At 47.6% G+C, this 27,403-nt stretch overlaps 1 protein-coding gene across 3 annotated transcripts; it reads left to right on the forward strand.

Moving 5' to 3' along the window:
* Positions 1-360: 360 nt before the first annotated feature.
* On the forward strand, positions 361-27,403 carry FBXO31 (F-box protein 31). 3 transcript variants are annotated; one of them, XM_050903804.1, is made up of 10 exons: positions 361-742; positions 8,347-8,418; positions 10,898-10,984; positions 15,519-15,595; positions 16,964-17,131; positions 17,865-17,939; positions 19,673-19,782; positions 20,529-20,682; positions 21,345-21,709; positions 22,885-27,403. In XM_050903804.1, the coding sequence occupies exons 1-10, from the start codon at positions 361-363 to the stop codon at positions 23,105-23,107; spliced, it is 1,713 nt and encodes a 570-aa protein (XP_050759761.1). In that variant the 3' UTR covers positions 23,108-27,403. The 3 variants fall into 3 exon arrangements, with proteins under 3 accessions (XP_050759761.1, XP_050759762.1, XP_050759763.1); XM_050903806.1 differs by lacking the exon at positions 361-742 and adding an exon at positions 6,112-6,581; XM_050903805.1 differs by lacking the exon at positions 10,898-10,984.

Here is a 27,403-nt window from a genome sequence, read left to right on the forward strand (position 1 = left end):
CATATTTTTTATTTTTTTTTTTTTAATCGAACTGCAGCAGGGGGTGGGACCGGGGCGGCGGGGGCGAGCCCCCCCAGGCCTGGCACCGGGCTGCACCGCAGGCCGTTACCGGCCACGGGCTCCCCTCCACCGGCCCCCCGCCAGGCGCTCGGTCCCCCCGCACGCTAGGGGGCGAGCGCGGCCTCCCGCTGACGGTTGTGTCGGGGGCGGGGATAACGGCTGCGGAACGTCCGTTGTCCGCGGAGGGGGGGCGTGGCGAGGCGGCGGAAGCGGCTCTGATTGGCGGCGCCGCTCGGTGGGCGGGCCCGGCGGCGCCGCGCGGCGCCGCGCACCGCCCCGTCGGGCAGAGCGGCTGCGGCCATGGCGGTGTGTGCCCGGCTGTGCGGGGTGGGCCCGGCCCGCGGGTGCCGCCGGCGGGGGGCGGCGCGGGAGCAGCGGCGCGGTGGCGCCGGTGACAGCGAGCCCGACACCGACACCGACCCCGAGGAGGCGGGCGGCGGCGGTGCCGCGGAGGACGAGGAGGCGGCGGAGCGCATCGAAGGCGGGCGGCCCGCACCGCACCCCGCCGAGGCCGGCCCGGCCGGCCGGACCCCGCTGTCCCTCCTGGAGCTTCCCCCCGAGCTCCTGGTGCAGATCTTCGGCTCCCTGCCCGGTACCGATCTACCCAGCCTGGCCCGGGTCTGCACCACCTTCCGCCGCATCCTCCGCACCGACACGATCTGGCGGCGGCGCTGCCGCGAAGGTACCGCCCGCCCCGAGGTGGGGGGCCGGGGACGCCCTGAGGAGATGACCCCGGGGGGTGCAGAGAGGAGATGGGGCCGGGGGTGCAAGGTCAGGGCCCCGGAGGATGCAGGAGGACCCGGAGGGTGTGGGGAGGTGGTGGGGGTGTGGGGTGGGGGGCCTGAAGGGGTGCGGAAAGGAGATGGGGTGTGGGGTCTGGGGGTGCAGGAGAGAGCTGGGGCCTGAGCGGGTGCGGGTTGTGGGGCCATGAGGAGTGCATGCAGGGCTCTGTGTGTGGAGAGTGGAGAAAAGGGCAGATCTCGGGTCCTCTGGGGCACGGTCCCTTCTTGGTGGCACTTTCTGGAAAAGGGGTGACGTGCGAGCAGCTGTAGCAGAGGGCAGCAAGCTGGGGTTGTTCCCCGGGGTGGCAGCTGGAGGGGAGGAATGGGGATGGGACCAGGCCCTAGCAGATGATGTCGCCGTGTAGGGCGTCCTTGGGTGAATCCTGAGGATGGGCTATTTCAGGGAGCGAGAACAGGGTTTGATCAGTCCCTGCAGAATGGGGCTGCACTGGGGAAGCAAGGAGTCCTTGGGTGTGCAGCTGGGGGTCCTGGAGCTGTGGAGGCACAGCAGGTAAAGTGGGAGCAAGGAGCCTGCTGGGGTCTACTGAGTGGATGGAGGAGGGCAGGCCTGGGTAAGGTCATCCGTTCCTGTCCCGTCTCGGGAAGTATGGGGCCAGGTTCGGAGGGGTTCCTGGTTTGCATGTGCATTTCCCGGGGAGTGTCTGTTGCAAGGATGCTGTGCTGCATTAATGCAAAGGCTCGGGGGCATTTTTTTTTTTCCAGCAGTACCTCAGTTCTGTGTTGTTGTGGCCCTCCTCTGTTAGGCTGCGATTCTTACTCTTTACTCCTCATCCTTTTCCTTACATCAGCGTGGCTCTCTGTCCCTTGTTTGTTAATCCAGTGGCTGTCCCACCCTCCCAGGGCTGTTTTGCTGTGCTCATCGTCTCTCTAAATAGTGTGATCCTGCCAGGTGCATCTGCTGCCAGCACATGAAGTCATGTATATTTTGTTGTTGTTGTTTATTTTCTGTTTTTAATAGCAGTGAGGGCATCGGGATGAAGAATTTAGGTACGTCAGAGTGGCTGCCTGCCATAGGCAGTGGGATTTGTTCAAATGCATTAAACCTCGCAGGAATGAATTTGTGCCTTATCAGCACTCTCCAAGAACCCTTGGACAGTACAAAGGCTGTACCTAGAACTTGTATACCAAAGCATTCTTATTTCTTAGTTCAGCATGGGATGATCCCATTGTCCCAATAACTTAACACTGTTTTTTTGGAGACAGGCTAATCAAGTGGTACTCATTCTTTCCTTATACTCCTCTGCTGACATAGAGTCCTCATGGACGTTTGTGCATTTCATGAATGGTTTGCAAAACTTCACTGGTTAATTATTTTGATAAGTTATGATCCTGGCAAAATGTTTGTACAGAAATGTATATAACTTTTAAATATAGGCTAGATTGTCTTGTAAAGGAACCACTAAATTAGGCCTGATGGGGAAATAAACTTATTTATTAAATTCATGACTGCTCCTTGGATTTTCTTGCCAGTAGATAAAGCAGTGTTCAAAAGCTTAGCTGAAATTTAAAGAAAAAGTGGGCTTTGTGTGGCTAAAACCAAACCAGAGAGGAAGGGAAAGTATTAAGACTGCACTTTTGCCTCAAAGCCCTTAGGCTACAAGGTGAGAGGTGCATAAAACCAATTTTTATTCTCTGTTCACACACTGTTTCTTATGTTTCCCCAATGTATCCATTCCAACCACTGTCAGAGAGCGTATTGGTGGACTGCTGGTGTGATTGAGGTAGATCTTGTGCCAAAGGCATGGCGCGCAAGCTGTGCTGAACAGATAAGGGTCAGGTTCCTGGCTGAAAAACTTACTACATCTATGAAACTGTTACTGCAATCTTTTAACCAGTCATGGTTCTGCAAGCGGTGCCTAATCTGGACTTCTTGCACTGTTCATAGTGCTTCGCATTGCTCTACACAGCAGTGTAAGTAATTGCTGTTGTGGTAGTACTGTAACTTTGAGTATTGGTACACGTGAGTATAAAATTGGTCACCACTTTATGGAGCTACTTTGCAGTTAATTTCTCTGCATGTATTTCAGTGGTAAGTTGCACATGCTCAGCTACTGAGTGTCTTCAGATGTGAGCATGCAACTGTGTGATGAGTGCAGCTACTTGAGGACATATATGGACATCAGGTATTAGTATATAAATACACATACAAAATTTAGAATATCCCGTACTGTATTTCTGTATAGCCGTACATTGGTGACTGTATGATAGTCAAACATAAAATGTAATTACTTTTTGTAATCTCTTTCAAAAACAAGCCACTTCCCAACTGAGGACAGTTCTTAACTGTGTGCGTGTATCTGCCTGAGTCTTGTTGTGAAGCTGCTTGTCCTAGAAACAGAGTGAGAGCACGTGTGCCTCTCCTAGCATACTCCTTGTGTTGATGGCTTGTTCACTCTGAAGCCTACTGATGATGTTCCAGAGCTGAGCTCTTTGAGGAAGTAACTGGTAAACTTCAACTTTGTGTCAGTTGCATATGCAAAACTTTGTGTTTTCAGAAATGCACAACAGTAAAGAGACAAGAAAGACAATCCTAAAATTAAACGGAACAGTTCTTCTCTGAGAGAAGCTGATCGTTGCAGTGCTTTGTTTTAGCCATTTTCTACCTTCATCTTGGACAGGAGCAGCGCTGAATGTAAGCAAAAGCCCGGCCATTGCCCAAATCAGATGGGGCACTCAGTCCCTCGAGTGTTGGTATCTTGCCCTTGCACTGCTGTGGGCCGACTCAGTTATAGATTAGTCTTGAGAATGTGTTGTGATTAGTGCAAGCATCCAGAGGACTTGTCTTCCTGAAAGTGGAGTGGCTTTTACTGGTGGTTGTGAACTGGAATAGTGCTGGGATTAACCAGAAGTAGTTGTGTAACGCAGGCACGGCAGTTAGGCCTGTTGTCCTTTTATCATTGCAACTGTTTGGGGTAAACAATGTCTCTGAATTGCTTCTTTGGCAAGAAGAGGATTGCAGTCACTTTCTTGTTTTCTATAAATAGGAGATTGCTGATCTCTGCAGTGGGAGCAGAATTAAAGCGTGTTTCACCCTGGCTGGTGGCCTGACCTACCTTGATTAACACCTGATAGTCCATTTTAAATGGTAACCACTTTCATCTGAAAATAAAACAGCGCAAGTGCAGCAGAACACCTGGAAACGGACCAGTAATTCAGAATAACCAGGTCTAGAACTTGGATGAAAAGGCTTTTGTTTGTGAAAACAACCTCCAACAGCTTTTGGACCTGCTGAAAAATGTCAGCCAAGGTGTTAAAGGTGCTAACCTTCAGCAAGTTTTATAGAAAGAGATGCCTGTGGAGAAGAGTGGGAAATTTGGTTTATACACTCAGTGAGGGGACTGTTGCATGGAGTTCAGCTCTTACAAGACTCCAGAGAACCCACACAGGAGTTTGATGTACAACTGCTCCTGCAACAGGAACAATTTGTTGTAGTGCTGCACCCTAGTAAACGGGAAGGTGGTTTTAGTAAGTCAAAAGGCTCTAATCTCCCTTTATGTGAGGTTAAACCATTGTATAGTGTGTTTCTTTAGTGAACCACAGTGGGCTTTTCTTCATCTCTGACCACATTCTTTGTCAAGATGCCGTCTAAAAGCTAATGGCTGTTTCTTGCTGCTAATGGCAGGTGCTCACTAGCCGTAGCCACCCTTCAGAGGGTCTTCCTTAGATCTGTTTGTAATCTGTAGATCTGAAGCTACCCATCTTTTGCTTTAGGGTTTCCGCAAATGCTTTCATTTGTTGCAGATCAAATCTCCTTTTGCTCAGCTCCTTATTTGTGGCTGGAAAATATCTCGGTGGTAACTACAAGCCTTCCCCTGGGAGAAATGTTTAGGAAAGTATTTGGTGTATTTTAATCTGCTAGTTCGGCCTTTGGAAACAAGAAGCCAGCTCCAAACTTGTCCACCTGGTGTTTCGGAGATGCTAGCCTCAGAATCTATCTTTTTTGTGGTCTCTGAAATAATCCAGTACATTTCTATGCCTTCTGTTCTGTGTACAGGCTTGTAAACACGCATCTATCCAGGAATAATTGGAGGACTTGATTAGTCAGGGCACAGTTGAAACTTAGCAATGGTAAGGGTGTCAAGCTCTACCAGACATCCTAATGTCCTCTGAATTGCGAGTGTCCACATACAGTGCTTGCGGCTGCTTACTGGCGTTGCCATGCTGAGTAAGAGAGAAAGAAAAAGCAGTAATTTGGTCTTTGATATGAGCACAGGGCTTCCTCCCTACCTGGATTGGAAGAGCCTTGTTTGTTTGTTTTTTAAACTTCAGTGTAGGCCACACAGAGGGAGGTGTGTGGCACGGCTCCTTGTAGAAAGGAGAAGGGAACGTGAGGCTTAGAAGAGCATATGGTGAGAGCAGGCCAGGGAGTAAATTACGCTTGCAAAAGTATTAGTGCAGTTCATAATAAATGGAGACTGCCTTTCCAAGTCCTTTCAATTCCAGTGCATGTGACCATGGAAACAGCACTGTGTCACTGTGTGTTTGGTAAATCTTTCAAGCACTCCTTATAAACCTAATGAAACAGGCTTTCCAGCTGGTCAAGTAAGAACTTTAAAACCAATTTCCATCCTTGCTTTTGAAGCAGGATTAAGCAGCCATTTTCTAACGGTATAAATTTTGTGTGTGAATTTCTGTGACTATTAACTCCTTCAAATACTTTACTCAGTGAGCTGTTGCACTGAGATACGTTTCCTTAAAATAGACTTAATTGCACCGAAGTGGAATTTCCCAGGAAGCTTGAGCCCTTCAGAGCTTTCTTGGAAAAGGCTTTCTATTCTCTGTAAAGAAAACCTTATCAGTTTTATTTTTCTGTAAGGATCTTGAAGCTCTACTTACTGTTAGTTTTATGTCCCTCTTGTCTTCTGGGTTAAAAAGAGATGGCCAGCTTTCTTGCTTATGATATTTGGAGTTTTTGTAGGCACTGTGAGCCAAGAGACTGATTTTTCCCACCCAGCGGCTGTCATGGTGTTAACAGCTCATGGGTCAGAAGAGCTTAAGTGATGCACTTACCCGGAGCTAAGCCATCGCTCTGGGATTTTGACTCTTTGTAGTTGTTTGCTGAACAAAACAGGATAAGGACTAGCTATAATAAAATGTGATGAGTGTTAAAGCACACTAAAATGAGATTATTTTTTTTCTTGATAATACTTTCTTATAAGCCTTGGATGTCTAATGTCAAATAGCGTGTAGCAATATCGAAATTCTAAATTTTTGTCTTTTTTTTTTTTTTTAAAGGAGTTTGCTATTACTTGGGAGAACTTTGAATCTTTCCAGGAAAGATTTGAACTGCAACACTTAGGAAATGCACCTTTAGTAGTGGTTTGCCTTTCATAAAATTTCACTGCAGGTTATCAAGGTCACTTGCATGAAACTGGGATAGAGCTTTAACATCAAATCGCTTCCCACCCCACCCTGTTGTTTCAAGATACCTGCTGGCAGTGGGTCTACCGTGGCACTGCACTGTGACTGCACTCAAAGTGATTTACAGATCTACTAGGGAAAACGCTTTGCGAAAAATCAGCACCTTCTGGCGGAAGAGAGAACGTCACTGTGCTAGTACTGCTGCTAGAGAGCAACACAGAGGAATGCCATTTGGGCAGGATCCTCTGCATGTCTCCTCCCTTTCTGCTGCAGTATAAATATCTTCAGTGACACTGAATTTAATCTAGCTGCAATGCCTGCTGCGCAAAGTGTGCATCTTACTGATTCTGTGGCCAGGTGAGTATTTGTTTACATGGAAAGAGTTGGCCGTTTCCAAACAGCAGGCTATGACCACACTGTTTCTGTCATCTTATAAAGATCTCTAACTTTCTGATCAGCTGAGGAAACATACTGTTCCCTCCATCCCTTTGATGTAATTACCAAACACATACCCACTTGTGTACATATGCAGACCAGTGGTTGAAAGCCTTGATAGCTCTGGCAGGAGGGATAGATGCAGGGTGACCTGCAGGTTGGGTCTGAATTTCCAGCCTCCGGCGGAGCTCTGGTTTCACAAATCTGCAGAGCGGCTGTGTCGGGTCAGCTGGCTGTAGCCCAGCACTAAATAGCTTGTTTGTGCTGGGCTGGATGTACTTTCCTGCAAGCTCGTCTGTCTGTTCTCTGGCTGATTGTGCTTCCTCATCCCACCTTGTGTTTGATAACGCTTAGAGCTTCCTCTGGCTTTTGCTACGGAAGTCAGCAGGAGCTTTGCCACTGACCTTTGCATCTTTTAATGAAGGGCGATGCGTTTGTTCTACCTTCTGCCCGCTCTTACCTTTATTGAACTTGCCGCTTACCCAAAGCGATGTTATGCAGAACCTGTATTCCCCGTAGGCGGGCTGACAGTAAGCTTTGCTTGTGCTTTATCATCGTGTACGTGTACCGCAAGTGTATTTATAGACAAGAGGAGGTTGAATTCATTCAGGGAAACTTCTGCTTTTCTCGTATATGAAAAATGAATTCTCAGTTTGCAGCACGTTACCAGCATTAGGTAGTGGTATTTGGCAGCCACGATGGATTGTTAATTCAAGGAAGCTCGACTGAGGATAAGTTTCATATTTAATGAATTGCTGAGGGTCTTCACAGATGCACTTTTGTGTCAAATATCTGGCAGATGTTTGATATTGCTAGGGAAAGCTGGTGTTTGATCTGTGGTATAGATGTCTTTGATGTCAAGGAGGGTAGTTTTCCGTACTGAGATCTATCGGGGTCACTGCAGCAGGCTGTTTTTTGTTGCTGATGATTTTTTGGGATCTCCCTCCTCTCATTTCCTCCCTCTGATCTTCTAAGGATTTCTTGCATTGAGATATTAGTACTTGCTTTTATTTTTTTAAAGTTTCTTAGAAGTTTGGCGTTGACTTCCTGAAAATGAAAGGAGAGAATCTCATTTTCTGCTTCAAAGCTGCCCTTAAGATCTCTGGATTGCTTTGTTTTCTGGGTGTTCTGTAAGCAATCAAAGACATTTGAGTGTACAACAGACCCATCTCAATCTGATCTGCTTTCAAGTGTAACCATATTTGTACATGCTGATGCCTGTTTTATGTCTCCATTTCATTCTTTTTAAAGTCTGTGACCTTTTCTTTAGGATCCTAATAAGCAGTTTTCCCTGTTGGATACCTCAGTGGGAGTAGATAATTACTACACACAATCATGATTTGATCTAAATGGGCATACAATCCCAGCTGGAATGAGTATGTCTTCCACATTTCACACTCTTTCTGGTCTGGGTGTAAGCATCTGTAACTTTGCTGTGTTTGTGTGTTCCTTATGGTGTGTTTGTTGCAGGCATAGCTTGTAAAATGTATTAGATTCCCAAACTGCAATGAAATTACATCTAGTTTTCTGTTTTCTCTTCAAAGCAGAAATAAGATTCTTGGACTAATGTGGCAGCTTGCAAGAATGCACCCAATAAGATCTCATTTTTGCTCAAACAGTAGATACCAAGATCCTGGTAGCAAACGCCTTTGTGCCAGAGTTGACATTATTATCTGTGTCGTTGCAGAATATGGCGTCTGTGAAAACTTGCGGAAGTTGGAGATCACAGGAGTGTCCTGTCGAGATGTTTATGCCAAACGTAAGTGATAAAGCTGATACAGATCTGTATGTCCTTGCTTAGTACCAACTTTGAAAGCATATACATGTTGAATATTTGTTAAACGTTGACAGCGTAAGTTATTCAGACTTACTTGCTAATGGCAGGGGTTTCATCTGTGAAGTTGACGTGTTTGGAGTTTTATTTAATACTAAGCAAATGCCAAGAATTGGGATGACTATGCCCCCCAATCATTTGGTGGGAAAAGAGCATGTAATTTAACTTTATTATAAAGTGTATTGAGGGTTTTTCATCCTTTCCTGTTTTTCCACTTTCAGATCTTGTTAAGGAATTAACTGATATTTTTTCTTAGCCCTAATGTAGTTAAGTCTTGATCTCAGTGAAAGGACGCTGTTACATGCTGACAGGGGGAAAGTGCCGTAGGTAAAGGGATGAGCGTTCCTCTGGGCTGCTCCTGAAGGAGGAGAGCCTGGCAGGGCTGGGCCTCTGCCGAGGTGTCAGTGCGTTTTAGGAATGTCTGGGGGAGTGGGACCCCGACTCCTTAGACCCACTGTGCCATTTGCAAGGTAGATGTACATCTTCTGTCTTACAGTAGGGAGGGGTGAGGGCATCATCGGATGAGAGAAACTGAGGTAGGCTAAGGACTGAATGGGGGCCTGGATCCATGGTGAGGCTGTCTCGCCTGTCACCAAATCTTGCCCTTGGCAGTCAGAAGCTGAGCTGGTTGCTCAGAGCGCCTCACGAAGCCCCCAGGAGCTCCCATACCAGCACTGCCAGGCTGTGTTGTCTCAGTTCTCCACCACAAATTTTGTGAGGGAGTTACCTGTGGTCTGTAGGATAAAGAACAAGATTTAACCTGCAGCACATGAACTATGGCTTCTGGCTGTTCAAAGAAGGTCCTGCTTTATGAAACAAAAGCTGTAATTGTCCCAAGTTACAGTCATGAGAGGTCTCTGTGGGCTTTGCAGATCCAAAATCTGGCTCAGCTTCTACATGTACTGTATTTGCTGAACCTTGAAGCAGTGATGACCTCAAGCATTGATCTTAACGCTGGAAAAAAGAACAGGTAGAAAGGGTTTAATCCTATCTTTAATAGACTTGCTGAGCATCCACAGGAAAATTATTTCATCACCTAGTGTCCCTCTTTACCTGTTCGTGCACTAGGACTGGAACTGCCTAATTTTCCTTGGTGGGAGGGCTGAGTGATGCTGAGCCAGCACTTAGATGTCCGCAGAGAAGTCTCGTTAGCACCTGAGGCCTCCCTTCCCATTCAATCCGGTATCTCTGTATGACACTGGTGTGGTAACAGCACATACTGTATCGGATCTTAATTCTGCATTGCCAGTCTTAAATGGCAGAACATCTCTTCATGACCTGTAGTCTTTTTCGCTACAATAGTTCCATGGGTCAGAGATACTAAAGTGATATTTAGTGCTTTTTTTATACACAAGTTCAGTGTAAAAACGGCCTTACTGGCTCAGAACAATGGTCCCTCTCTAGCCCAGTACTGTATCTTGCAGCCATGGCTGTGAGCAGACACCAGGGAAGACCGAGAAGAGGGCAAGCCTGTGCAATACTTTCCTAGGTACTCTCCCAGCTTCTGACTGTTTTCAGGTTGGGGGATTTCCAGAGTCTAATGTGGTTTGTTGATTTAATAGCCCTCAATAGGTCTGTCTTACACATATGTTTCCAGTCTTCCTTTGCACCAAAGTAGTTTCTGAATCCATAGCATCCATTGGCAAAGAGTCGCACTTCACGTGTGAGAAGCACCTCTGTGATAGACTTTATTGCACTTGTGAATAAGGACTGTGTCCGTATCCATTCAGCAATCCTAACTAGCAATGGTTACTCTAAAATCAGAATGCTTGGCAGCTGTTTCTGGCTTTCAGGGATGCACCATCTCAGCTCTCCTGCTCAGATTCACAGTTTGCCCTGTTGCAAACACTTAGTGGAACAGTTTCCTGGTGGTGTGACCCCCTTTTCTCTACTGTCCCATAAACCTCTTTAATTGCAGAAGAGTTAATTTGGGGCTACTGGCAGGACTCACGTGCACTTTTCTGTCCACCGAACGTGCTTCTGTAAGAAGTAGTGTGGGAAATGGGGAACTGAGCTTCAGTGCTAGAAAGCATAACTAATCCAAGGCCTGGGCTACCGTCCATGTAGTTACTTGGCCTAAGTGGTCTTCTTGAGACAGTGGTGCTCGTTGACAGTCGCACTACAGAGTTTGAGGGGGACCCTGATTCCAATTTGAATTCACTGGATGCCATTTGTAAATATTGTCTGTGGGAATCTTGAACATGCCAAGTTCTCTGTGAGTAATCCTGCTGACCGGGTATACCTGAGACTGGGGCTGATGGAAACAAATGGTGCACCACAACTGGAAGTAAAGTCAAAAGAGAGTTTGACTTTGCTGCGTGGCTGGTCCAGATTCATCGTACTGTTACGTGCTGGTTACAGTGGAGCAGAGCTCGCTGGTACTTAACCTGCTCTGTCTGTTCAGGTATAAACCCACGAGTGAAGTCGGGGCGTTTTATGAAAATCCTTCCCGACTACGAGCACATGGAGTACAGAGATGTTTACACCTGCCGTACGTACCTCCTGCTGGTTGATGCTTCCTGCACTAAGCACACACAAGATGCTGCATGGAGTGTGATGTTGCTTTAAGCAAATTATTTTGGGGTGGACCTCGGGACAGTATGGGAGGGTGCTGGTTTTGCAGTTCTTTCTGTTGCACGTTAGTGGAGTATACTGACCCTTTAGAGTGACAATGTGAGTAGGGCAGGCAGTGAGGTATGTTGGTCTCCTTTTGAAGTGCTTTGAGTTAGAAAATTATCCTGCCTGGGCATAAAAAGGAGGGTCTCTGTTCACAGTAGGGGAGCACTCACTCTGCTCTTCATGATTGCTCTCTCTTAGAAGGAAGTATTCAGATACCCTAGTGAGGGCTCCCAAAAGTGAGCTTAAATAAGCTCTGGACTGGCAAAAAGCTTTATCTTGATTCAGATGAGCTGCATTCAGATCCACAGCCCTTCCCAGTGAAAAATGCTGAGGGTTCCCATACTAATTCCCTCCCTGCACAATGAATCCTTTTAACCACCATCTCCCTCTCCAGGAAACATTCTGCTGCTGTTTCAGAGATTGTGATTTGCCTTCCTCAGTGAAATAGCTGCTCTGGGTAAACTGTTCTTTCCCTCCTGATGTTGTGTTGAGGGAAGAATAGTAAAGCATTGGAGTTTAATGCTCACTGTTCGGCAGGCGTTGGGGGGAAGTACTGATTAGTTTACATCAATTAAGGAAGCCAGTACTGCTTGGTATTTGGAGGGGGTGTTGAGCTGTCTTTAATGCTCCTTTGGGTCTGCAGACTTTTGCAGACTCAAGTTACTAACTCACTGGTGCTTGGAATGTAGTTTTTTTGCGCATGCTAATGAGTGGAGTGGATGCTGCAGACTTACCTGTGCTAAAGAAAGCAGTCGAGCATGGGCCACGCAGAGAAGATGGTGTCTTTAATGTCAGTCGTGACAGACAAGCAGCGGCAGTGCTACAGCAGGAATCGGTAGAAAGTTTTAGGTTTGGCAGTCCTGCCTGTCAACACCAGCCTTGTTCTGGAGCTGGATGGGAAGGAGAGGCACGTCCACGCTGCCCTGCAGGACGAGGGATTCCTTTGTAGATTGCTGCCTGGGCGTTTGCTCCAAACATGCATTGCGTGGCTCTCAAATGGCATTTTGTGCTGTTCCCTCAGTTGTTAATTCTTTAGCTGCAGCCCCAAACTTCCGATGTCTCACGCCCCTTTTCTCTAGGGGCATGTTGTATTACTTGGGGAGCAGCCAGTGTGGTTTAAGATGGGATTGCCCGTTTCCCCCTTTTTCCCCTCCTGTGTATTAAGACCGTGTTGCCAGGATTTACCATGTGAGTGCTCCCTAATTCATATTCATGCAGCATTAGCCAGGTCAGCTCAGATCACTTTCCCCAGGGTTTTAAGCTAGCCTTAAACTTCGCTCTTTCCACTAGCAGGTCAGTTATCACCAGCTGGGGGGCAGTAACTGCTTACATTGTTCAACTTGTCTTGCTTATAGATGCCTTGCTGCATCCTGAGAGTCTAAGAGAGTTGTAGTGGATCAGGTCTTTTCCACTCAAAGTGAGCTACCTCTGCTTTAAAGGCTGCCGATTTCGCTGAAAACTCCCACGTTAGGTTTTTGCATTTTTCTGCCTGTGCTCTCCAAGCTGAACACAGGTAACAAAATAAGATTTAGTTAAAACAGTAACATCTGAAATCATCTGCTCTCCTCCTGTTTTAATAACCCATTCTGGGGTTGTAACTTGTCTGTTCATACCTATGGTGTCTGTGGTGTGCCAGCGCTGCGATGCTTGCTTGAATCGCTGTGCATTTGCTCAGTGTCACTTCCTTGTCCTGTGTCTAACGAAGAGCACAGGCATTAGAGCTTTCCCAGGCAGCCTTCTGTTGGTGGGAGCTTGGGCATTCCCTGCTTGTCCTAGCCCTTCTCCAGCTGGTTTCAAGCTGCCTTCCCATCTGAAGGGCGTGCAGGGCTGCTTGTGGCAACGTGGGTAATATCCAGGCTGGGTGGGAGTTGTACTGAAGCGTCCAGTGGATGTATTTTTGCTCCGTTTGGCAGGATGTGGGCTCAGAAATTTGGATAGGCAAGAGGCTTCTTCAGGATTGAGAAAAATAGGCAGTGTGCATAGCAGAGGAAAACTTGGAGAAAGACCCAAGTGCTGTTTTCTTTCGAGGAGAAGGGAGGGAAACAACTGTCAGATCCATCCTGTCTCCTGCCAGGGAGAGGCAGAGCTGGAATTCATCAGGTTTTCCCTGCAGTGAATATAGCTGCTGGCTCGCTGGAGCCCAGAGACACCCCAGGCTTGAAAATGGTGCTGTGCTTTGCTTGAGACTTCTTTGGGCCAAGTATCAGCATTTTCCCCAGTAACTTCCTTTCCCGAAAGAACAGGAGAAGGAGTCCACAGTACCCTGAGCGAGTGAGGGAGACGACTTGTCTGTTACGGTGTCCCTGCCGTGGGTGTTGGTGTGTCAGGAGGGTGAAGCTGGGTGAAGCACCGCTCACATTGCAGCTTGTTTCCCATCAGCTCATCTGGAGACTTCTGTGGTACCAAACAGCTGGGGTTTTAAAAAATTAAAAAAGAAGAGCTGCCCGCAGTAGTGGTGCAAGCTAAGCACAGAAGCTGCTATCCAGTGGGTAGGATTCTTCTGGAGGTGAATGGGGTTTTTTTGGCCTCCTTCCTCCTCTGCAGCCCCAGGTTTCTGGGTGGTCGGGGCAGATGGTGAAGCAGGCTGTGTCTGTGACTCAGCCACGTTTCCTGAACTGCCATAGCTCCTGGTGAACTGAGCTGCAGCTGGAGCCGGCTGTTTGCTCAAAGTGAGCACATAAACTGCCCTCGACAGACGTGTGTCTTGGAGTGGAAGGGATTGCCGTGTCAAGCAGACACTTTCCGCGCTGTTGAAAAGTCCATTGATTGTAGCTACAGCTCTGAAAGTGCTTCTGACAGGGGCTGGGGGAGGAGGGACATCCTCATCACTCTTGCATAGCTTAGCATCAAGTTTTCTGTCCTAAAAATAAAAAAAAAAAAAAGCTGGGTTTTATCAGCTCCATGCCAGACAGCGTAGCAGGCAGATTGTGGTGGGTGGAGCACCTTATGCACATACCATTTATTAATATGTAATTACTGCACTGAGACGAGAAGACTGGGAATGTGGTTTGCTTGCTTGCCTTAATGCTGTTTGTGCTGCACTCAGTTCACTGGGTGAAACCTGGCCATCAATCTTAAATTGTTTACTGCACAGGAAAAAGGCTCCTCCAGGCCAGTTGGCAGCGGCTCTGGACAACCCTCCCTGCTGTCCTAAACCTCTGTGGAAGTTCTCTGCTTGGTGTAATAAAAACACTCCTATAGTTCTTGCTATCTTAAGTAGTTAATGAAACAAAGCTGTTGTAACAGCTGCACTGAAACACAGTTCTTCCTATAAATTGATGCAAAGCAAAAACCATTATTCAAGCCAGTGCTGTAGGTTAAAATGGGTTATTGTGGCCTTCTGAGTTAAACCACAACAGCCATGAATATCATTGTAAGGCAAGTGTAGTATCTTCTTGCCATCTTCATAGAAATCATCTGCATTCTGTTGTTCCTGCCCAAAATGCCAGATTGCATGTAATGTCTTCACGTGAAGGTTACTGGTCATGTCAGGAAATTATACAGACAGAATTGATGGCTGACTGTGTAAGGACTGGAGGCAAGCAGCCTCTCTAAGCTTTCCTCAAGAGAGGAGGTTTGTTAAGATCATTCTGTAATAGACATTTTCTCCTGCTTGCTGAAAACGTTCCTACTTGTCCTTCGATTTTGGTGGGATTGAAAGTGCACCTAGCTCTGAGATGAGAATCGGAGAAGCCTCACCTGCTGCAGTAGGCTTTGAGGGGGACTTGGAAGCAGCTTTTGGGCACTGCTGAAATGTAGCTGCTTACGTAGAATTTTTAAGGCCGTTACTGACCTGGTAACACCACCAGATCTCCTGAGCTGGCATGGTCTGTGCGCTTTGCCCGTGTACTCTCGGTGGCTGTTTTGAAGGACGCTTAACTTTGGAGACAAGTTTGTCTATACAAGGCAGGGAAATTCTTTCAGACTATTCAAATTTCCCTGTTCCTTACTGCCTTTCTGCCCTTCCTTATTTTCTGTTGCTTTGCAGTCTGAGGCATCAAGTACATTTTTGGTAACTGGAGACGGCAGATACTTTATTTGTTTTTAGCTCTGGGTATATCATGTGATTTGCATTAACGGGACCATGTTGCAAAAGTTTTCTGAGAATTCCTGGTGAGGTATCTGTTTGTGTGAAGTCCTGGAAACTAACTCGTGCCCCTGCACCGGGCCGGGAGCAGGGCTGCAGAGAACAACATAAATCTGTGTGAGCTCATGGGAGGCCTCAGTTCAGAGCTGCCTGGCTGTGGTTGGGTGTAACCAGTTTTCTCTTCCTTAGTAAAGGCAGTTGTGGGTGGTATTGGTCAGTGTTGTGTGCAGTCTGGTAGCAGCCTGCTTTTTTCTTTCTTTTCCCAAAATCCCAATTCCTTAGCTTGATGTGCTGACTTCAGTGTCTCACTGTTCCCTAGTGCTGCACCGATACCGACACATCCTGGGATTATGGCAGCCGGACATTGGGCCCTATGGGGGACTACTGAACGTGGTGGTGAGTGAGTACCTCATTCTGGGGGCTGTGGTGTCGACGACTGAGAGTCTTTTGTATACCGCTTTGTAGACCTGGTTGCCAGCTCCATGCTATTGAGAAGTCTGAACAGTCAGCCCTCGAGCAAGTGATTGGGACCCAGAGGTTGCTTCTTGGATCTTTTCATCATCACCACCTTTCTCCAGATCGTCCTTTTGTTTTTCAGCTGTACTCCAAACAGCCACAGGAGCACGCAGAAAACATGAGCAATGTTTCAGGGAAAGGCTTGATTTAGAGTTTAATGCTGATATTCCAGTGGCTGGCACAGGAGTCCATTCCTTGTGCATCGAGTACAGCAGAGGTTTTAGCACTGCCCATCGCTTACTGCATTATGTTGCCTGCAGCTGAAGGTTTTGCAAAGGGTTTTGCCCTTATGTTCGTGCACCTCTCCTTCCTGTAGTTTGCCATACTTTTCACCAGCCATGTCTGACTAATGCTTCAGATGTAGTGATACGGGAGCATGACTGGTGCAAGACCCGTGGAGTCTGGCAGCTCTTGTGCTGCTGGGGAGAGCAGTTAATGAACAACATTTGACTCTGTATTGGTGAGAGCTGGGCCAGAAGTTTGCCTGAAGCCCTTGTTCTTTGCACCAAGGTTCAATAGCTGACAGGTTGAAGCATAACAAATCACGAGGCCTTTGGGTTTTGCAAGATTCTGTTCCACGAACTGGTATAAGTGCATCCAAGTGCACCAATACTTACATGATATTGTGACCTTACAAAGACAAGTGTGCCTCTGTGGCGCTGCTCTGCTTTTGTCTCAGATCTCTCTGTTTAGAAAATACCCTTTCTCTGGAATTGCAGGGCTTGAGGGGAAGGATTCTGTTAGGCGTGCAGGAAGAGGGCTGGCACTTGCACCTCTCAGCAGAGGAGATTGTTACTTCCTGTGCTGTCTCTGAGTAATAGAGCCAAATAATTCCTTGTCCAAAAGGCGTGGATAATCATGAGAAACAGAATTCGTCTATTCGAGTATCTGCCAGCATGAGCTCTCAAACCAATTAGAGTTTGACTAGCTGTGTGGTCTCTTCAGTGCAGTCTCTCCCTCTGGATCCTGCACACCAAGCATCCGTCACAAAGTCGTTTGCAGTAATAAAGGCCTGATCATTTTCCAGTGGTGCAGGAAGCCTTGTCAAGAAACCCGCTCCCTTTTCACCAAGGGTGTGCTGTGAGTGCGTATGGTCTGGTTTAATTGCTGGAAAGCAGTTTGGAAATGCAGCAAGCTGTTCTACAGCTCCTGCCCTGTTGCAGAATAGGCCCTGGAGTTGTTTGCTGCAAACTCAACGGAAAACGTGCAAGGCTGATCTCGTATGCTTTGTCTCCCATCCCTCTGCAGGTGGACGGTTTGTTCATCATCGGGTGGATGTACTTGCCACCTCATGACCCTCACGTTGATGATCCGATGAGATTCAAACCTCTCTTCAGGATTCATCTCATGGAAAGGAAATGTGCAACGGTTGAGTGTATGTATGGTCATAAGGGACCTCATAACGGCCATATCCAGGTGAGCTCCTCGAGCACTTTGAGCATCATCTGTCCTAGGTGCGATGCGTGCGTGCGTGCACGCACATTGGCTCTGGAAATGGATTCATCAAAAAACTGTGTGAGAATTTTATTTAAGGATGTGGCTTTCCCCACCTTGTTATATGTGTGGATGCCAGCTTTACGCTCATTATGTGTCTGACAAGTTGTGTGGGCTGTTCCCCGCTCTGAATTTGTTCGCTGGCAATAGTACAGCAAGGCTGTTATACTGTCTTCTGTTGGGCTGGAGCACAGTGGGAGGGTGGGAGCACCAGTATGTGTACAGGCTGGGGGAAAGGGTATGTAAAATGGCCTTGTGCAGCTGGTGAATGTGTCCAAGCAGACACACAGACCTGTTCTGTTGTACAGCTCTCTCTAAGATGAGACATTGAGAAGGTGATGTAGCATCCATTCAGTACATTGGATGCTTTGAAAAGCTTCCTGAGAGGTTGTTTCCTTTTCTTTGAAGAAGGAAGCTCAAATAGAGAAGCAACATAAAACTAGTCTCTTTCATTAGAACGCATTGGGGTTTTATTGGTTTTATTTCTCTATTCTGTAGCTGATGCACTCGATATCACTTAATGGTTTTTCTGTTGTAGCAAATTTAGTAACGTTTCTTGTGTAAGGCATTTACTCTAAGCAGTCTTAGTTACGTCATCCTAGGCATCTCTAAAGAGGTCTGTAACCTGTTAAATTCTCCTCCACGGTAACTACAGATTGTAAAGAAGGATGAGTTCTCCACGAAATGCAACCAGACAGATCACCATCGGATGTCAGGGGGAAGGCAAGAGGTAAGAGTGCTTTGCCAAGAGTCTGCATTAAGGCTGTTCGTATGTCCCTTTTCTGAAGATAAAGCATTGCTGTCTAACCTAAGCTTTTAGCTAATGTTGGAGTCTGGGAGGTGGTCTTCTGCCTTCTGATTTCTGTGTGTCGAACATACATGAAAACCCAGGCTGGTAGCTTCTGGCTGATTTACTATGATCTTTTTTTAAGTGAGTAGAATTGATCTGTGACTTGAATCAAAACTTAAAGTGGCCACATTTGAATAATTGCAGGATTTTGGGGAACCTCTTCTGTACTTGCCAAGGTGTGGTTTAAGGATCCAGTATATGGGATCAATTCAACGTTACACCTGCTAGGATGTCTGGGTGGAGACCCGTACCTTACCTCAGTGGGTAGCAGGGTGTTGGAGCAGGCTGTTAACGTCCATCCTGTTGAGCAGAAAGCTGTTTTAGGCAGTTCTCTGTGGCAAGGTGCTCTTTGAGCCCCAGCACCCTTTTTCTTCCTGTGCTGTGACACCATTCCTGTTTGATAGCAGGCCTGTCCAAAGAAAGACAGCAGCATGCATTGTATACCATGCAGCACTCGCCAGACACTGATCTCTGTGGTATTGCTGTCTGTATAATTTAGATCTTTCAGACACAGGCCTAATATTGAGTACCAGCTGCATTTGAATACCTCCTTGTCAGTGGGGCACCTTTCTACTGCTTGTCATCTTGGTTGAGGGATTAAAAGCTTCGTTTGGTTGTTTATCCTGTGTCTGTGTCAGCTATACCCAGCAAGGCAGATTCCTGACTGAAACTATATGTTTTAAGGTGCAGGGATAAATGTCAGGATGAAAACCTTCAGCTAATACCTGTTCCAGGTAGTGGTGTTTGCTGCCAGCTAGTTAAACGTGACAAATCTGATACTTCAGTTGCTTCTAACAAATGCTTTAAAATGTCTGTCTACTAATGGGAAACAGCTGGGTGAAAGGTTTAGTTAAGTGTTTTCTGGTTCTGTAGCAGATGAGAAATGCTTTAATACTTTCAAAGCACTGCGTTAAGTGTGCGTGGCATTATGGTAATTGGAGGATCTGGCTTTAGAAGATAAAGCAAGCAGGTTTGGAATATCACTTGGTAGGCTGCAGTCTTAGTGTAAGCTGTTGTCATGCTAACTCATGGTAGGGTATTAACTTGTCAGAGCTGGTGTAGAGGTACTTCAGGAGATGTTTTCAAAGCACCCTTTGGATCCAGATGCATCAGTATTAAATCAGCAGGATTTAACCTCCTAAATCTTCAGTGCCTTTCAAAAGCTTCCCCTTTTGTGTTTAACATGCCAGGATAGGGCACAGGATTCAGCTTATGGGCACACAGGTGAGTTATTGCAAGGTAAGTCAGGACATAAAGAAGTAGTACATCAGCTACTTTGCAGTAACAGGTGATGCTTAGGCTTTTATTCTGTGGAGGCATATCGGTTCTACCTGTAATTTATTTGAAGGGGAGCATGTTTATTGTGTGGCGTCTGGCAGGTATAGGGCAGTTACCATTATCACTACTTGTTAAGCATATTTCCAAGCCGGCTCTGTAGCAACACGTGCTTGTTCCCAAATCCAGCCATGATCCTCTGTCTTTGGCAGAGCATATGCCCTCTCTGTGGCTCTGCTGGTGAATCATGCTGACGAGGCGAAGTCATGTTGGGGTACATCACTGTCGCAAATGAAATGCCTTGATCTTCCCCCTTTTCTCTTCTCCTTGTGCTGCAGGAATTCCGGACGTGGCTAAGGGAAGAGTGGGGTCGGACTCTGGAAGACATCTTCCATGAACACATGCAAGAGCTCATCTTGATGAAATTCATCTACACCAGCCAATATGAGTAAGGGCACCAGCTCTTTCTAGGTATTGAGACTGCTGCAACTTCAAGAGCATATTGGATCATTTGTTCTGAAGATGAGATGCTTGCAATGGGCTTTAACAGCCAGAGGAATGTTCTGTATCTGCAGGCTCTGTGCAAAGATACGGTGAAGCACAGTCCTTTGTAGTTGTACAGAGGAATGAGATGTAATGACAGCAGTCATAATAAGGTTCCAAGTTTTTTACGATAACTATGCGCAGCAAGGTGGTTTTGGGTCGTTTAACTGTGTTTAATTTGAAGACAGCGCAAATACCTGTGATCCCAAGGAGCTATCTCCTTATTATCCATACTAGTAAGCAATATGCTTTGTGGTGTGCTAGGCAGAAATCACACAGTCCCTGAGAACTTGTTTTTTTTTTTTAACCATCACTCCAAACTTCTAATAGCAGCCACCTCGCTGTAGCAGATGTTTAAATATGCTTCACTGTTAGGTTCTCCGGAAATCCTAGGGAGTGAGGAGGTTTACTGTGACCTTGCTGCAGGAGCCTCCTGCTGTGCTAACGAGGACTGGCGGAGGGCAGTGAAGGGAGGGAGTGCTTGCATAGGTCTAAAGCGAAATCTGTTAAGCTTGTTGGTATTGCTGAAAACACAGATCCCGCCTCTCTCTTGATGACATCCCAAAGCTGCCCGGAGGAGCAGACTGCAAACACATTCGTCATGTCGAGGGATTCTCTCTTAATCTCCCTAACCTTTTGTTTTTTGCACAGCAACTGCTTGACGTACCGACGCATCTACCTCCCTCCTAGCAGCCCTGATGACCTTATAAAGCCAGGTCTCTTCAAAGGAACGTATGGGAGCCATGGGCTGGAGATTGTCATGTTGAGCTTTCATGGAAAGAAAGCGAAGGGGACTAAAATCACCGTGAGTGCATTTTCCTTTCTCTCAGATGCTTGTTAAAGTATTCTTGATGCCATGGATCCATAGGAGAGATCTCTGTCTGGGAGGCAGTCAGTTGTTGCCACCTGAAACCCTGTTCCTTCTCGGGGTTGGTGGCATCGGGTGAATCTTAACACATGCAGAGTAGCTAGAATGAGCTCTGCAAAGTTTCTCATGATGCCACCTGGCTCCCCCTTCCTTTTCTCTCCCTTCCAGCTGCTTTCTGTGAGCAGCTAGTAGCAGGTCACTGGAGATCACTTGGCTGTATCTGAGGAGCAGGTACCAAATGTTGGCAGCTCTTCACTGAAGCCAGGCTAGCGAGCTCCTTCCTCTCTGCAGGGAGGGATTCTGACAAAATGCAGTTGCAGCTTTGAGTTTCTTTCACCCTTGCAAGTACAGCCTGGCTTGTAGCTTTTGATTTAAAATTCTGTTTCTCGGAGAGGGAAAGCAGAGATGACGTAGGACAGCTTGGGGAACAACGAACAAGGTCCCGGCGTTTTTTTGTTGTTGTTGTTGTTGTTGTTGCCAACTTGGTGATTGTGGAATAGGGTGAACTATGTAAAAGTCAGATGATGCACGTGGGGAGGATACAGGTCTGAACTCTAGCACCCTGCCTCTGCAGCCATGCTGTTGCTTCTTGTCTCTAGGGAGATCCCAACATCCCAGCTGGGCAGCAGACTGTGGAGATTGACCTGGCGCATCCTCTGCAGCTACCCGACATCGAGAACCTTCGCGATTTCAGTGAGCTCTCTCGCATCGTCCTGGAGGTCCAGGAGCAGGTGCGTCGGGAGGAGCAGGAGCAGGAACACCGGCAGGAGGAAGAGGACTGCTCCCAGCAGGCTGCCTCCCAGCCTGCTGCGAAGCCCCTGGGCGAGGAAGGTGCCGAGGGGGAAGAGACTGCAGCTGGGGCGGAGGGGACGACCCAGGACAAGGCACCAGCTTCCCAGCCCTTCGTGCTACCCATGGGAGTCATATCGAGGAATGAAGACTATCCCCGGACCTGCCGAATTTGGTAACGGGGACTACTGGTTCTATAGCCTTGTCATGCCAGTCACTTTTTGAAACGGAAGGGGGGAGTCTTTGAGGCGTGTTCTGTATTTGCTTGCCCTTTACCTGCATGCGGATCTCCCAGCCCCTTGTGCTCAGATTTTCTGCCGCTGCTGCCCTATCTCCCACACTCTTGTTTGCTCCCTCTCTTTCTTACCACACTGTCATCTGCCATCCTGCTTCCTTGCTAGATTTTATCCTGTTACTTCTGAAGCTAGCACCTCTCCTGTATCCACCCCTCCCCTTTTTTTTTGTGTGTGTGTTTTGTTTCCCGGAGCTGCCCAGCTGATATATTTAGAGATCTATTCAAGCCGCTTCCCGTTTCTGTGTGTGTCGTCACTTGTGTTCCTCGGCTGTGGGAACACGGTGCTCTCTCCCACCCCTCCCTGGCCTCTGGTGCTTTGGGGTCAGCTCTGGAAGGTGCTGAGCACCCTAAGCAGTAGGTGCAAGTATGCGGAGAGCCTTGTTGAATGGGACCTGGAGTCAGTGAAGCAGCATACTAAATGAAGTGTGGAAAAAGAGCCCAAAAGCTGAGGCTTAGGCAGGTGACCTTCAGCCAAACATCTGTGCTCATGGAAAAACCTACCAATAGCTAGTTAATCCCAGAAGGCCCCTGCTATAACAACTGAGTTGTGTTTGAATAAAACCCTGCTCCACCTGCTGCTTGCTTGGAGGTTAGGCTGACCTTTACTCCTCCCCAGCTCCAGTGAGATTTTTCTTTCTCTCCCTTCGCCTGGGTTTTGTTGCAAGGTTTGCCTCTCCGGTCACCCTCTCAACATGCCTTTCCTTTTCTGTGAGGATTGTCTGGGCCTGGGTTGATCCTTGAGTTGCAGAAGTAAATCTCAGATGGATTACTGGGCTGAACTACAGAAAAATTCAGCCTTGGTGTGCAGATGCTTATTAGAATAGCCAAAACTCCGAATAGCAATAGAGAGTTTCTTTTCTTAAAATGGTATCAACGGTGTTTTGTGCTGTGTGATAAGAACTGAGTGTAAAACTCCCTGTTCTGTAGCACCTGGCAGTGTGTTTGACAATGGCTTGATCATTTTGTGTTTGGGTTTTTTTTTTTTTTTCTTTAATTAAATGTTGGGTAATTATGGCTGTTCTCACATCTTTTTTGCTATTCTTCTCTCCTTGCAGTTTTTATGGGACGGGGCTTATTGCTGGCCATGGCTTCACCAGCCCCGAGCGAACACCGGGTGTTTTTGTTCTCTTTGATGACGATCGCTTTGGATTCATCTGGCTGGAGCTGAAGTCCTTCAGTCTCTACAGCCGGATCAAGGTCTCCTTCCAGAACGCCGAAGCGCCTTCCCGTGAGGCTTTTGATGAAATGCTGAAGAACATTCAGTCGCTGGCTACTTGACGGGTGATTTGTGATGGACAGGGCTAGGGGTTGCAAAGGCTGCTGCACTCCCCAGCCAGGGCTAGGATGGGGATTCCTTGCTCTCGGTACCTCTGAATAAAAGCATGCACTTTTAATAAAGCCTTTTTACCCCAAAATGTACACATCCCGGTTAAAATATCCATGACTGCCCTTTCCTCCCTGCCACTCCACACTGCTCCCTAGCAGTCCTTGTTACCCAGTCTGTAACATAGCTTTGTATAGCTGAAGGGATCCTGCAGAGGAGGAAACAGACCTTTCTTATTGCGAAAAGAATGTATTGGAACCAAAATAACTCAAGGTCAGAGCTGGATCAGAAGAACATCTAATTGACTGGATGGACACAAGCCTTCTGCTCTGACCATTAGCAGTCTCCCGTGGAAAGAGCCCTTCTTCAGGGAAGGGACTCATTTAAGCCTTTGCTGCGCTCTAGGCCGATCTGTCCTCCTAGGAGACTTGTTTTACCCTCCTGAAAACCTGTGCGTTCCCCTGCTGCAGGCTGGCTGGCTGGCTGCTTAATGATAAATTGCGTCAGCAGTGACAAAGCAGTCCTCCTCTCCAGAAACCTTTCTGTGGGTGCAGTGTTGTCAAGAGAGGCTGGTGTAATACCTGCATCCTTGGCTTAGTAATTGGAGTGGGTGGTTTCCTTTGAGAAATTCCCTCAGCTTGGCAGCAAGGGAGGGATTCCCACTGTAAATGGCAGTGTGTGTAGCGTTGCCCTGGCTTCTGGAGCTTGATGGATGTGCTGTCCCTGGGGCTCCAGCTCTGGGTGTCTTCCTGAGCAGAGATGAGATGATTCTTTTTTTATAGGAGCTGGGTATGGAAGTGAAAATAAGTGTAAACTGCAGAAGCTGGTGCATTCAAACTGGTTTTGCACCTGAGAGGTTCACCTCAGATCTTTTTAAAGTGGGTCTGAAAACGTAAAGGAAGGAGAAAAAAGAAAACCAACTGTGAAATAAGCCCAACTGCAGCCTGCTGACTCCTGTCTGTGATGGGCAGCAGAAGGTGCCACGTGTTGCTGGTACTGATGTGACCCCAGTTACGCGTCATTCTTGTATCAGGTTGCCCTGTGCAGTCTGAAGGAGCGGCGAGGGATTCTCCTGATACTGCTGTGGCTTGTTCTGGCGCCTTTTACAGTTGGTGCTGACGGGTGCTGCTGCTCCGCTCACAGGACCCTTCTGTTCCCTTTCTAGTCGCACTTGTTTCATCCCGGATGATTGCTACTTCCACAGAAAGCTCCTGGGCTTAATTTCTTTCCATGATACCTGCATTCCACCGGCAAGTGTGGGCTGCAGGCGAGGAAGCAGATTCCCCGTAGACTGTCCTATGCAGGAAAATCCTGGCCAGTGCTGATCTACAGACTCTGAGTTGTGCTACAAACCATCAGCATTTGCATCAGCGCGTGTTATTAATCCTGTGTAGGAAGAGATGATAGGGATCCTTGTGCGGAGAGAGAAGAGCCGTTTGTAAGGAAGCTCTTGCTTACAAGCAAAATACATCCTTTGTTGCAGTTGCTCTCTGGCTGTGATGATAAACTCCAGGTTTCTTCTCTTCCAGCCGGATCAGTGTCTAACAAAACTCTGCCTTTACATCTTCTGCAGGTTTTGGTTTGTAAATGTGTCCGTACATGTGTTGTGTTGGGAGGATTCAGGCCCCTTCTATGGAGAAGTTTCAGTCACTGCCTAGTTTCACTGACTGCGAGCAGCTTTTATTCTCGCTCTCACAAGGGCTTTTTGCCATTTCTGGCTCTTGAGCGTTCCCTCAAGCTGCGTGAGAACCGAGTCTCCAGCAGAGACTGAGCAGAGGGTCACGTCACTCAGGATTAATTCCTCTTTGGATATAGTTTTACAAACCTGTGGGAATTTGAAGGTGATTTGGGGCACTTTTTCCTTTGTTTCCTACTGCTTTGTCAGTAGTGGAAAACCTGCCTCAGTGTTAGAGGTGAGGATCTGAAATGCTATTACCGTTCCAGTGAATCAGCTATAAAAAGTAGGTTGTTTCTGAGCAGCCTGTTAGAGGTGTTCCTGTCGGCATCAGCAGAGGGAAGGGTTGACTTGGATCTCAACCCATCACGCAGGGCTGGGAGAGAGGCAGGGTGGCAGTTCTCTGAGCCTCGGCGTGCGGGCAGAGAGGTGAGCCGAAGCGAAAATCGGGCATCTCGGCCTTTTGCTGCAGCTGCCGAGCTGTGTGCAGAAGGAGAGCACGTGCTTCATCTTGCAGACAGAGGTTTCCAGCTTGATGATGCAGATTTCTGGGATACCTAAAGACGTTAGGGGTCTGTTCGGCATCTGGGTGGCCAGTTTATCTTGGAGCTTGCTGTTAGGCTGGTGCGGCCAGTATGTTGGCTGCTTTGTGTTCTCCCTAACAGCCTAAGGGGATGAGAGAGGTCCCCTTGGGCAGCTGTTTCAATTGCTTGTCCCTTAAACCAGCTCTGCTTCAGCTGCAAATGGATCCATAGCTCTGATTGTGGATTCCTCCTTCCTTCAATGTCCCCACTCACCCGAAAACATAAAAATCCTGAAGTTTTACATAACTGACTTAATAGTTCTTGCTTTTTGTTTTTAAAGTAAGATTGAAAATCCAGACTGTATTGAATGCACTACAAGCACTTGGCCTGAGACCCGACTCACTGTCTCCTAAGTACAGACGCTGACTCTGTAGCCGGTCTCCTCCCTGTAACCTACTGTGTTGGGTTGGCTGAGTGTGTAAACGCGGTGTAGGTATGTTCCACTGCTGTGTCATAAAATGCTTTTAGTAGTTGTTACCTGCAGCTTACATTCCCCTTGATATCAGGAGTCTGCTGGGGAGTGCAAACCCATGGATAGCAGTTGGCAGGAGTGTTTTGCTCGGTGCTGAATACAGGCCTGCTTTGTCACTTGGGCCAGGACGTGTTGGTTGGCTGGTGGCACAGTTTGTGCATCTGCTGTTCTCCAGGCTAAGACGGTTCTTCTGCTCGTAGCTTGTCCCTTCTGAACCTTTTCAGTGGCAGTGTTAAGGGTCTCCCTTCCGAAGGCGAGACCTGCTTGGCTGGCTGGAGAGAAGGGCTTTGCAGAGGCTTGATGCCCTGCAGGAACTTGTCACAGCTCAGCTTTGCCCTTGTAGTAGCATCTTTACAGCCTATCTGATTGGCCTCAAAATGTCAGAATGTGCTAGTCCTGATTAAAGGCAAAACCGCTGATAGACTGTGGCTTTATTCTGTCTAGAGCAAAGGCAATGAAAATAGCAAATTTTGTATTAATGCTCCTCCTCTGCCTCCTCTTCTCACCTTCTGCTCCTCAAAGCCTGGCAGCCTTTTGTGGCATTTCAGAAGAAAATTCCCTCTGATTTGGCTTAGGGTGAAGAAAGCTGTTAAGACGGTGAATTTGGAGAGACTGGCATAAATGCTCTGGGTGCTCCTGTGCCTTTGCTGGATCCTCTGTGCATGGCTACGCCGGTGCTTTCAGAGAAAAGCAGAATAACACGATGAGGAGTTGCAACTTGCAGCTCGGAAAGCTTTGGGAGAGGGGAACGAACAAGAGGAGCGCAGCCAGATTGAGTGGCAGGCAGTGTGGATCCGAGCATCGCCCGTGGCCGAGGGGGATGCGACCGCAGCCCCGGTCCTGCCTTCCCTCTTGGTACCTGTGGGAAGCAGCGCCGACAACACAGTATTTTGCTGTACTCGCTCGTCTTTGGGACGGGCTGTACCACCCCCCTGCGCAGTATGTCTCGGTGCATACCCTGCTTGTTTCCTGAACCTTAGTTGTCCATCTTGTTGGGATATTTCTGTGAGCTGTTGACAGGGATAATGTGTGGCGGTGCCTTGCAGATGGTGATAAATTTCTGGTGCTGACGTGTCCTCGTCCTGTTCGCTCTGTAGAAAATCTTGGGGGCAATTGGCTTTATTTCTTGATCCCAGATGGGTGGAAAGTGCTGGGGAAGATGGAAAACAACTTGTCAGGGGTAGGAATACTCTCTGGGCAGAAGCCTTGCGGAATAAACAAAGCGCTTGCAATTAGGTTGCAGAGCAGCATCGCCCAAATAGCCACAGCAAGACCTAGGGCTTAATTCTAGCTCAGGAGCAATAAGCAAGTGACTGGCTTACGTGCTCGGGCTGCGTTGTGCTCCTAGATTATGCTTTCTGTGTTGTCAAAACACATGGGTTTGGCCAGCTGGAAAACAGAAGCATCAAAGGTCCTCATCCAGCCAGTTTGTCTGCCTTGGGCCTGATTTCATAGCTATAAATGTGCTGTGATCAGGCGTTGTGGTTGTAGGAGACTCACTGCAGTCCACATGGACTTG

Source organism: Gymnogyps californianus, chromosome 12, assembly GCF_018139145.2.
Source record: "Gymnogyps californianus isolate 813 chromosome 12, ASM1813914v2, whole genome shotgun sequence".
NCBI classification, from domain to species: domain Eukaryota; kingdom Metazoa; phylum Chordata; class Aves; order Accipitriformes; family Cathartidae; genus Gymnogyps; species Gymnogyps californianus.

Excerpts from the sequence above, each read along its gene's own strand:
- FBXO31 (XM_050903804.1), top strand. The coding sequence starts at position 361 with ATGGCGGTGTGTGCCCGGCTGTGCGGGGTGGGCCCGGCCCGCGGGTGC. Across the intron at positions 8,419-10,897 it reads TCGAGATGTTTATGCCAAAC|GTATAAACCCACGAGTGAAG; the intron begins GTAAGTGATAAA and ends CTGTCTGTTCAG. Across the intron at positions 21,710-22,884 it reads CCCCGGACCTGCCGAATTTG|TTTTTATGGGACGGGGCTTA; the intron begins GTAACGGGGACT and ends CTCTCCTTGCAG.